The following is a 12357-nucleotide window of genomic DNA, read 5'->3' as shown; positions in this document are numbered from 1 at the left end:
GGACTCCATGTTGCCATCAAGTGAATATCCAGCACCAACTTCACCTCCTTATATCTCGGTAAGTACTGACCCTAAAATTTTTTTTTTTTTTTTTTTGGGTCTTATTACATACAGAAAATTGCTTTCTTTATTTAATTTTTTTTTTTTTCAAAATATTCGTAGTGCTAGTAGTGACAGTGTAGATCTACGTTTGGACAGTTAAAGGGTTAATGAGTAATTTGTGATTATTGACAGTTATCTTTTCAGATTTGATGTACATTTTGTGAAAAAGACACGTGTCCAACACTGGTAATAGTGCTGAAATGTTTTGCCTGCACTGCAGGCTTCTTCACTCAAATACATAGGTGATTAAAATAATGGAGACAGTTGAGGAAGTGGAGATTTGAGGTGTTCAGTTCCTCAGCCTTTATAGATGGTGTTCACCTCTTATTTTAGTCACCATAGTTAACCTGTTAACTATCCAAATGTTGATCTACATTTTCACTGCTAGCACTCCAAATATTTAATGTTTTTTTTTTAATTAAAGAGGGCAATTTTCTATGTGCAATAAAACCAAAAAAAAAAAAAAAATTTTAGGGTCAGTACTTACCAAGATATAAGATTGTGAAGTTGGCACTGGATGCTCACCTGACAGCAACATGGAGTCCTATTCTTGCAGAAATGTTGTCGGTATACCTTTTTCTCGTATTTTTTTTTTTAATTTACATTATTTTTATGTTCTGATAATTACAATTTATAGTATAGCCAATCTTTGTTCTGACACTAATGTTAGGTATAGAAATAGTAATCAAATAATCACAAGCACGCTTACAAGTGAACAAGTTCATCTGCCTTGGTCATATACATGTACTATTGTCTAGAAATATACATATATAAATTATTTGTGTATCCCAGCAATGTTTTTAGAAGCACTGTATATGAAACTCCTTGAAGTACGGTGTCAGACAAGTACAGATGATGCTGTCACTCAATGTTGCCGATCATGCACTGCTCCCAGTGAACCATGTTATATATATTTTTTTTTTGTTCTCACTGTTACATCTATCTGTCTATATCTGTCTGTCTTTGTGTCTGTATCTGTCTAGCTGTCTAGCTCTGTCTCTGTTATCTGTCTGCCTGTGTACAGTGCTAATCATGGCATCATGCTGGGTGAGCACCCCAGCATAATGCCATGACAAAAATCAAATGCCTACCATACAGGCAGGTTTTTTTTTTTCGTCAGTGTATTATGCTAGGCAGCAGCCATTAGCATGATGTCACAGCCTGCTGCCACACTCCACAGTGACTCCTCAATGTTCATGTGGCTTCTGTGGTGAGAGGAAGTGTTTCACTTTTGTCTCTCATCTGCCCCATCTTTTGTCCAGTGTTCCCTTTGGTTTTGGGGCTATATGTGTTTGATTATGGGTAAAAGGAAGTCATTAACACCTGAAACTATAGCTCAAATCATAGGGCTTCACAAAGCTGGGCAACAGATGAAAGAAATAGTGGAGAATGTTGGTGTGTGTGAGTGTTCAATGAGGAAATGGGTGCAGCATTTCCAGACTGGTGGCAGTGTCGAGTTACCGTCTGCCAAACCTCGGCCTGACCCCTCAAAGAAGACACCTGTTTGTACCATAAATGTGTTAAAGAAGCAGTTAGAGAGTACACCTAAGATAACTGCTAGAGAATTGAAAGAAAAGAACCCACATCTTTTCTCAGAGGTGTCTGTAAGAACTGTTAACAGATGTGTCAGAACTAGGCTACAGTAGTCACCGCCAGGTTAAGAAACCGATCCTCTCCAAGCCACAGAAGAAACGTAGGCTGGATTATGCAAACAAATATCTTCACTGGAATCCTCAACAGTGGTCTGAAGTACTTTAGAGTGATGAAGCAACCTTCACCGTCACCTGTAACCATGGGGGACGTGTACTGGCCCAGAGGTAGTGACCCACTAGACCCACGCTACACCTGTGGGACCACCAAACACCCAGACTCGCTCATGGTTTGGGAGTGTTTCAGTGCTCAGAGTGTTTATGAACTCAATGTGCTTCCCAAAAACCAGTATATGAACCAGTATAATTACCTGGAGTTATTGTGTGACAATTTATCTGAGGCGTTTGACAAGTGTGGGGCTATGGTTTTTATGCATGATGGTGCACTGTGTCATACTACCAAATCTGTAGTTCAGTTGCTTAAGGACTGTGAAGTGAGGTTCTTTAATGACTGGCCAGGCAATTCCCCTGACCTAAACTCTATTGAGAACCTCTGGGCAATAGTGAAACGAAGTTTACTGGGCAAGGATATCAGTTGCATCCCGCGGCTGGAGGCTGCTCTACATGAGGCATGGAATAATATACCTTCCCAAACCCTCAAGAATTTGTGTGAGAGTCTTCCTACATGGGGGAGGGACATGATTAAGTGTCAAGGATGCAGCACCCAGTATTAAAACCTCAGTAAGTGTGCAAATACATATATTTTCTTGAAAAAAATTTCCCAAGTAATCAGCTATGCACGCGTTTCCTGGAATATCTCAGCAGTAAGTCATTGACCTATTTTATGTTGTATTACCATTAATAATAAACAGATTGAAAGGAATTTCCCAACAAACATTAAATTGAATGTTTTAATTTTGGGTGGTGACACTTTAAGTGGCAGTTAGGGGTGATTCCTTGATTTGCGACAAATTTGTTTACCGACGGGGTCTTAGGCGCCTAACTCCGTTGTTAGGTGAGGAGAAGCTGTACTTCGTAAAATTAACTTAACATGGTTCGGTCTGTGGAGGGGAAAAAATTTGGAGCATCACCTGCGGGATATTTCCCCAACTTGGACCGCCACTTGGCTGTGGGTTAGACTGTTGAGTCAATGGGGAAGACCTGCCTCCATCCCCTGCTACCCTTTTCCCAGCCTTCAGTTCCTGTGTGTGTAGGACCATTCTCTCCTAGGAGCTAGCTGTGTTTGTGGGCTGTATTTTGATCTTTTAATTGCCATATCTTGTTTCTGCCAAACAGTCATGGCACCCAATGGGCATACAAGTGTTGCTGAAAGTGGCAAGATATGGGTTAAGCATTGGAGTTACAAAGAAAAATCAAGATACAGTGGACCCCCGGTTAACAATATTTTTTCATTCCAGAAGTATGTTCAGGTGCCAGTACTGACCGAATTTGTTCCCATAAGGAATATTGTGAAGTAGATTAGTCCATTTCAGACCCCCAAACATACACGTACAAACGCACTTACATAAATACACTTAAATAATTGGTCGCATTGGGAGGTGATCGTTAAACGGGGGTCCACTGTATTAGACAAACTTTAAGAATGGCTCAGATGTGGTGGATATAGCAAGAGCTTGTGGTCTGAATGAAGTGTCAGTTTGTACAATTAAAAAGAATGAGGTAAATGTATGAGTTTGTGTGAATAACTAACTGATTTACTTAAAAGACTGACTGACTTGACTGACTTACTGACAGAGACTTACTTGACTGACAAACTTGACTGACTTACTGACTGACTTAGTGATTGACTTGACTTACTGGCTTTACTGATTTACTGACTTAAAGTTAGACTTTTTCACTGAAGAGGACCCTGATAAATTTAGAAGCAGTGCTCTGAAACGGTGTCTAGAGCAGCTGATGCCTTACTGTCAATGGAAATATAAACAAATATGCAGTATAATGTGATCCTTTATTGACAGCGTTTTGCCCACGCAGTGGGCTCTATCAAGTCACAAACAGATCTACCTGGGTGAAACATACATGAGTGTTTATAGGATGAGAATGCTGGGTCAGGTGGATAAAACTGCATGTGACAATCTTCCGAGTAGAGTGATAGAGTCTAAAAACTTGGGTAGCTTTGTCCTGTCTATTACCAGTAATAGACAGGACAAGCCTCAATCCTCTGCAGGGGTATACACAATCCCTTGTAATGACTGCAGCAAATTATACGTCGGCAAAACATCCAGAGACCTCCAAACACGTATTTCAGAACACCAGTACGCAGGCAGATCTGACAATCCAAGGAATGCCTGTGTTCAACACTGAAATTCACACAACCATTTAATCAACTACAGAAATGCAAAACTTATCGCCAGAGAAGACAACACTCAATACCGAAATATCCTGGAATTGTCAATTATCTGTACATACAACAACTTCAACCAGAACAACTGCTTCTATAACATAGCTGAATCTCTTGCCAAGAAACTTCTTCATTGCTATCCCACATAAGAACATAAGAATCGAGGAACACTGCAAAAGGTCTACTCATATACTTATCCAATCTCTTTTAAAAGCTACCCAAGTTTTTAGACTCTCACTCTACTTGGAAGATTGTCATTTGCAGCTTTCACCACCTGACCCAGCATTCTCATCTTATAAATACTCATGTATATTTTGCCCAGTTAAATCTGTTTGTGACTTGATAAAGCCCACTGTGTGGGCAAAACGTTGTCAATAAAGGATCAAATTATACTGCATGTGTGTTTATATTTCCATTGTGTCGGTATTTTACACCATTTATTTCCATCGCCTTACTGTCAACTGTATAATGTACTGCAGGGTAAAATTGCCCAGAAATCCATTGCTGAATTTATACAAGCTCCAGTACAACACTGCTGGAACAAGTGTTGAAGCCTTCAAGAGGAAACTAGACAAGTATCTTCACCATCTGCCAGATCAACCAGGCTGTGATGGATGTGTGGGGCAGCGGGCCTCCAGCAGCAACAGCCTGGTAGACCAGGCGAGCACTAGACAAGCCTGGCCCATGGCCGGGCTCAGAGAGTAGATATACTCTCAAAATTCTTCAAAGGTATATCAAAGGTAACCATCGATTTCAGTACCAGAACCTTTACCATCTACCTGAATCCAGTAGGGCCACAGCATAACTTTCCACTCTCTTCACAATCCTCAACAAACACCAGCACCCACAATTTAAGGTAAGAATTACTATTATTTCTGTTGCATTTGTAAAGTCTTAAGCAGTAAAAACAGCATAATACATCATGATAATAAACAATAATTATATAGTTTTATTTTTGTAAGATCTGGAGGTCTCAAAAAATATTGGCTTTTTTGGGCTTCCAGGAATGTAACCCTATTTTTCCTACAAGTTCTTAGTTTAACACAGCATTTTCAGGAATATAACTACTGTGTAATATAAGGGTTTATTGTACTTCATTGCAATGATTTTTTATTTTTATCTTACAGGGCAGGTTGGAGGTGGTGGGAGCTACGCAGAACTACCCTTAGATGCTGATGCTTTCCGGCGCCTTGAGAGTGTCCTTGAAAGTGAGGAAGCTCGAGAGATACTTGGTGAACCACTTCTTAACATGGTCACCAATCCAGAACAGCTGGGCACTCTTGAAGAGCTAATGGACTCCTCCTTATTTGAAGGTATGAAATTTTGGTAGAGCAAATTTAGGGTTACTAGTTATAATATATACTTGAATGTCTGATTCATCAGACATTTATTACCACTTTTGACCATTTACCACCAGGGAGGGTGACCCACATGAGGAAACACTAAATATTTATTTGATAGCTTCCTTGCCAGAAGCAGACACCACATTTCACATGATAATTCTAACCTCAACATCCCCACCTATTCTTTAGAGTGCAGGTAATTTACTTGAAAACTCTTGGACTCAATCCTGGCTGACCAATTTCCCTGAATCCATTTATGAATGTTTCCTTGCTTGTATTCAACAGCACAACAAACCTCTGATCTAAAATGTATTGACACACTTTTTATAAGAAATTCTGCTGGATGCTCAAACCCTTTAATTAAAACTCGAAGCCTTCTTTACCACCACCTGAATAATCAGTTTTGGTCTCAAAGGTCATATCTTGTAAAATATCCTACTCTAGTTAATATTAACATTCATAACAAGGAGTGTTTATAAGGTCTTGTTTGTAGCCAAGTACATAAGAACATAAGAAAGAAGGAACACTGCAGCAGGCCTACTGACCCATGCGAAGCAGGTTCATGCCCCCTCCCCTCCCCGATTAGCCCAGTGACCCACTTAATCAGGTCATTTCCACTTAAGGAAGGAGTGCCACATCAGACCTAGTAGCACAAGCTAGTCAGGTCCAACTCACACCCACTCATGTATTTCTTCTTTCTTTCAACACACCGGCCGTATCCCACCGAGGCGGGGTGGATCAAAAGGAAAAATGAAAGTTTCTCCTTTTACATTTAGTAATATATATAGGAGAAGGGTTACTAGCCCCTTGCTCCTGGCATTTTGGTCTCTTCTTACAACATGCATGGCTTACGGAGGAAGAATTCTGTTCCACTTCCCCATGGAGGTAAGAGGAAATGAACAAGAACTAGAATAAAATAGAAGAAAACCCAGAGGGGTGTGTATATATATATATATGCTTGAACTTGTATGTGTAGTGTGACCTAAGTGTAAGTAGAAGTAGCAAGACGTACCTGATATCTTGCATGTTTTTTTTTTCTCAACAAGTAGGCCATCTCCCACCAAGGCAGGGTGACCCAAAAAGAAAGAAAATCCTCAAAAAGAAAATACTTTCATCATCATTCAACACTTTCACCTCACTCACACTTAATCACTGTTTTTGAAGAGGTGTCCAGAAAACAACAGTTTAGAAGTATATACGTATAAAAATACACAATATATCCCTCCAAACTGCCAATATCCCAAACCCCTCCTTTAGAGTGCAGGCATTGTACTTCCCATTTCCAGGATTCAAGTCTTGTTATATAAAATAACCGGTTTCCCTGAATCCCTTCACTAAATATTACCCTGCTCACACTCCAACAGCTTGTCAGGTCCCAAATACCATTCATCTCCATTCACTCCTATCTAACACGCTCACGCACGCTTGCTGGAAGTCCAAACCCCTCGCCCACAACATCTCCTTTACCCCCTCCCTCCAACCTTTTCGAGGACGACCCCTACCCCGCCTTCCTTCCCTTGCAGATTTATACGCTCTCCATGTCATTCTACTTTGATCCATTCTCTCTAAATGACCAAACCACCTCAACAAACCCTCTTCAGCCCTCTTGACTACTACTTTGATGAACTCCACACCTTCTCCTAATTTCCACACTCCGAATTTTCTGCATAATTCTTTCTTTCAACACACCGGCTGTATCCCACCGAAGCGGGGTGGCCCAAAAGGAAAAACAAAAGTTTCTCCTTTTACATTTAGTAATATATACAGGAGAAGGGGTTACTTGCCCCTTGCTCCTGGCATTTTAGCCACCTCTTACAACACGCATAGCTTACGGAGGAAGAATTCTGTTCCACTTTCCCATGGAGGCAAGAGGAAATAAACAAGAACAAGAATTAGAAAGAAAATAGAAGAAAACCCAGAGGGGTGTGTATATATATACGTGTACATGTATGTGTAGTGTGACCTAAGTGTAAGTAGAAGTAGCAAGACGTACCTGAAATCTTGCATGTGTATGAGACAAAAAAAAAGGCACCAGCAATCTTACCATCGTGTAAAACAATTACAGGCTCCATTTTACACTCACTTGGCAGGACGGTAGTACCTCCCTGGGCTGTCTACCAACCTACTACCTATAACTCATTACCTGGAGTTTACCTGGAGAGAGCTCCGGGGGTCAACGCCCCCGCGGCCCGGTCTGTGACCAGGCCTCCTGGTGGATCAGAGCCTGATCAACCAGGCTGTTACTGTTGGCTGCACGCAAACCAACATACGAGCCACAGCCCGTCTGGTCAGGAACCGACTTTAGGTGCTTGTCCAGTGCCAGCTTGAAGACAGCCAGGAGTCTGTTGGTAATCCCCCTTATGTATGCTGGGAGGCAGTTGAACAGTCTCGGGCCCCTGACACTTATTGTATGGTCTCTTAACGTGCTAGTGACACCCCTGCTTTTCATTGGGGGGAAGTTGCATCGTCTGCCAAGTCTTTTGCTTTCGTAGTGAGTGATTTTCGTGTGCAAGTTCGGTACTAGTCCCTCTAGGATTTTCCAGGTGTATATAATCATGTATCTCTCCTGCCTGCATTCCAGGGAATACAGGTTCAGGAACCTCAAGCGCTCCCAGTAATTGAGGTGTTTTATCTCCGTTATGCGAGCTGTGAAGGTTCTCTGTACATTTTCTAGGTCAGCAATTTCACCTGCCTTGAAAGGTGCTGTTAGTGTGCAGCAATATTCCAGCCTAGATAGAACAAGTGACCTGAAGAGTGTCATCATGGGCTTGGCATCCCTAGTTTTGAAGGTTCTCATTATCCATCCTGTCATTTTTCTAGCAGATGCGATTGATACAATGTTATGGGCCTTGAAGGTGAGATCCTCCGACATGATCACTCCCAGGTCTTTGACGTTGGTGTTTCGCTCTATTTTGTGGCTAGAATTTGTTTTGTGCTCTGATGAAGATTTAATTTCCTCGTGTTTGCCATATCTGAGTAATTGAAATTTCTCATCGTTAAACTTCATATTGTTTTCTGCAGCCCACTGAAAGATTTGGTTGATGTCCGCTTGGAGCCTTGCAGTGTCTGCAATGGAAGACACTGTCATGCAGATTCGGGTGTCATCTGCAAAGGAAGACACGGTGCTGTGGCTGACATCCTTGTCTATGTCAGATATGAGGATGAGGAACAAGATGGGAGCAAGTACTGTGCCTTGTGGAACAGAGCTTTTCACCATAACTGCCTCGGACTTTACTCTGTTGACTACTACTCTCTGTGTTCTGTTAGTGAGGAAATTATAGATCCATCGACCGACTTTTCCCGTTATTCCTTTAGCACGCATTTTGTGCGCTATTACGCCATGGTCATACTTGTTGAAGGCTTTTGCAAAGTCTGTATATATTACATCTGCATTCTTTGTCTTCTAGTGCATCTAGGACCTTGTCGTAGTGATCCAATAGTTGAGACAGACAGGAGCGACCTGTTCTAAACCCATGTTGCCCTGGGTTGTGTAATTGATGGGTTTCTAGATGGGTGGTGATATTGCTTCTTAGGACCCTTTCAAAGATTTTTATGATATGGGATGTTAGTGCTGTCGGTCTGTAGTTCTTTGCTGTTGCTTTACTGCCCCCTTTGTGGAGTGGGGCTATGTCTGTTGTTTTAGTAACTGTGGGACGACCCCCGTGTCCATGCTCCCTCTCCATAGGATGGTAAAAGCTCATGATAGGGGCTTCTTGCAGTTCTTGATGAACACGGAGTTCCATGAGTCTGGCCCTGGGGCAGAGTGCATGGGCATGTCATTTATCGCCTGTTCGAAGTCATTTGGCATCAGGATAACATCAGATAGGCTTGTGTTAACCAAATTCTGTGGCTCTCATAAAAAATTCATTTTGATCTTCGACTCTCAGTCTGGTTAGCGGCTTGCTAAAAGCTGAGTCATATTGGGACTTGAGTAGCTCACTCATTTCATTGCTGTCATCTGTGTAGGACCCATCTTGTTTAAATAGGGGCCCAATACTGGACGTTGTTCTTGAATTTGATTTGGCATACTTTGGGTTTCTTTCGATTTCATTTATGACTTTTAGTTCTTCCCACGATTCCTGACTCCTATAAGATTCCTTTAGCTTAAGTTTGATGCTTGCTATTTCTCTGACCAGTGTCTCCCTATGCATTTCAGATATATTGACCTCTTTTAGCCGCTCTCTTATTCTTTTCTGTCGCCTGTAAAGGGAGCGCCTGTCTCTTTCTATTTTACATCTACTCCTTTTTCTTAGAGGAATAAGCCTTGTGCATACATCGAGTGCCACCAAGTTAATCTGTTCTAGGCATAAGTTGGGGTCTGTGTTGCTTAGTATATCTTCCCAGCTTATATCGGTTAGGACTTGGTTTACTTGGTCCCACTTTATGTTTTTGTTATTGAAGTTGAATTTGGTGAATGCTCCCTCGTGACTAATCTCATTATGTCGGTCTGGGGCTCCGCGCATGCATGTCTGAACCTCAATTATGTTGTGATCTGAGTATATTGTATTTATCTAACCTAATTTTAAGCTACACAACATTTTAGCCTCAATAACTGTACTCGGCAGTTTGTTCCACTCATTCACAACTCTATTACCAAACCAGTGCTTTCCTATATCCTTCCTGAATCTGAATTTTTCCAACTTGAAACCATTGCTGCGAGTCCTGTCTTGGCGGGAAATTTTCAGCACATTATTTAAATCCCCTTTATTTATTCCTGTTTCCCATTTATACACTTTGATCATATCCCCCCTAATTCTGCGCCTTTCGATAGAGTACAGATTCAGGGCCCTCAGTCTATCCTCATAGGGAAGATTCCTGATACATGGGATCATCATTGTCATCCTCCTTTGTACGTTTTCCAGTGCATTTATATCCATTTTGTAATATGGTGACCAGAACTGCACAGCATAATCCAAATGAGGCCTAACCAAGTATATATAATGTTGAAGAACAACCTGAGGACTTCTATTATTTATACTTCTATTTATTTATTTTCTTGTAGTCGGACTTGAGTCCTGGAAATGGGAAGTACAATGCCTGCACTTTAAAGGAGGGGTTTGGGATATTGGCAGTTTGGAGGGATATGTTGTGTATCTTTATACGTATATGCTTCTAAACTGTTGTATTCTGAGCACCTCTGCAAAAGCAGTGATAATGTGTGAGTGTGGTGAAAGTGTTGAATGATGATGAAAGTATTTTCTTTTTGGGGATTTTCTTTCTTTTTTAGGTCACCCTGCCTCGGTGGGAGACGACCAACTTGTTGAAAAAAAAAAAAATTATGAATGGGTTCAGGGAAACCGGCAGGCCGGACTTGAGTCCTGGAGATGGGAAGTACAGTGCCTGCACTCTGAAGGAGGGGTGTTAATGTTGCAGTTTAAAAACTGTAGTGTAAAGCAGCCTTCTGGCAAGACAGTGATGGAGTGAATGATGGTGAAAGTTTTTCTTTTTCGGGCCACCCTGCCTTGGTGGGAATCGGCCAGTGTGATAATAAAAAAAAAATAATATATGAAGCCAAGGATTCTGTTAGCTTTATTGCAAACACTAATGAAATGTTGCCTTGGTTTTAGATTACTGCTTACCAGAACTCCTAAATCCTTTTCACAATCAGAAGTATTAAGATTATTGCGACCCCTGAATGAGTCACAATGTATATAATGTATATTACCTTTTCATATAATTTTATATTGCTTATATTTGCGATAATAGCTAAATCGTAAATGTATTGCTTTATATTATTATTTTGACTTAGTTACTTTTATTAGGTAGGATGTAACATTTATATAATTATTCAGTGCTCATAGTTCAAGTCTTGATTGTCTAACTACTGTAATTATCGCTCGTTGCTAGTTTCCCTGCCGGCTTCTCGGTGTTGCTGGGCAGCAGCTGTCCACGGAGCAATCACGTGATCAAGTGGGGGGGATTCACACCTCGCCTGGAGTAGTCAGTCTGGGGTATACTCTCTTAATGGTTGGATGTATTCCTGACAAGACGTGCCTAACTCCCTTGCTGGCCCTTGTTGGATGATCGTCTCTGTCGCTTTCTTGTTGTTGGTTCTGTGGAACTCTGTTCACAGAACATTACCTAAACTTAGTGATTTTCGGCGTTGTATTGAGGTTGTGTGTCTATTAGACACTCTGAGCAACTCAGGTCCTGAGCTGTAACTTCTGACCTAATTTGTACTGGTATTTGTGCACTGTCACAGTCGGGGATTTTCTTATGCTGAACTTAGATTCGGTAGTATGGGAGTTTTGTGACTTTCGTGGAGGATCTGCTGATGGTTCATACTTAGTGTCGTTATATTATATCCTTGTTCCCGATTGTGTCGCTATTGCTTGTTATATTGCTGTTCAGCTCATCAGTCGTTTTATTGCTCAAGCAAGCTGTTCTGATTGCCAGGTTGGTCAAGAAGTTAGTCGATGTGAGGACTTCGTCAGTCACTGGTTTAAGTTTAGTCGAGTCATGAGACATAGCGAACTACTTAGAGCACTTACACACATGCACACAAACTTACTTGTACATATTTGTAATATCTTATTAAATGTTAATGTACCAGACGGTACTTAAGTCGTATCAATGTGATATGTGCCTTCAGCACAATACTACAGTACACGAGAGAAGTGTAGGAATTTGTATCCTATATTATATTCAACTGATTAATTTAATTTACTTTGATAATATACTCCTAGACATCATTATTAATAAACTTATTAAATTTTAATTTCTTTAGTTAGTAGCCTACCAGTTGTAATCCTGAAGCACTAATAATTCTTATTGAATTCTAATGGATAATTGGACCAGGATGCTGACTACTTGTTACGAAAACCCAGTAACAGGCTGGATGCTAGAAGGGCAGTCCTTTCTAGTATTCACTGGAGACCTCTATGCTTATTAGAAATCGCATTTTTTGTAACAAGATCTACATTATTTAGTTTATATGTGGCATGGTTATTTAACTTATACA

General features: G+C 40.9%; 1 protein-coding gene across 3 annotated transcripts in view; it reads left to right on the top strand.

Moving 5' to 3' along the window:
• Positions 1–5182: 5182 nt before the first annotated feature.
• Positions 5183–12357, top strand: part of pps (protein partner of snf) — a 593176-nt gene continuing 586001 nt past the window's right edge. For all 3 annotated transcript variants that reach the window (XM_070095224.1, XM_070095226.1, XM_070095225.1), the window contains exon 1: positions 5183–5366. In XM_070095224.1, the coding sequence (XP_069951325.1) occupies positions 5303–5366 (64 nt within the window). In that variant the 5' untranslated portion in view covers positions 5183–5302. The remainder of the gene's footprint in view (positions 5367–12357) is intronic.

Source organism: Cherax quadricarinatus, chromosome 49 (genome assembly GCF_038502225.1).
Source record: "Cherax quadricarinatus isolate ZL_2023a chromosome 49, ASM3850222v1, whole genome shotgun sequence".
NCBI lineage: Eukaryota > Metazoa > Arthropoda > Malacostraca > Decapoda > Parastacidae > Cherax > Cherax quadricarinatus.
Note: the sequence above shows the minus strand (reverse complement) of the source record. Positions and strands in the feature narration are given on the sequence as shown.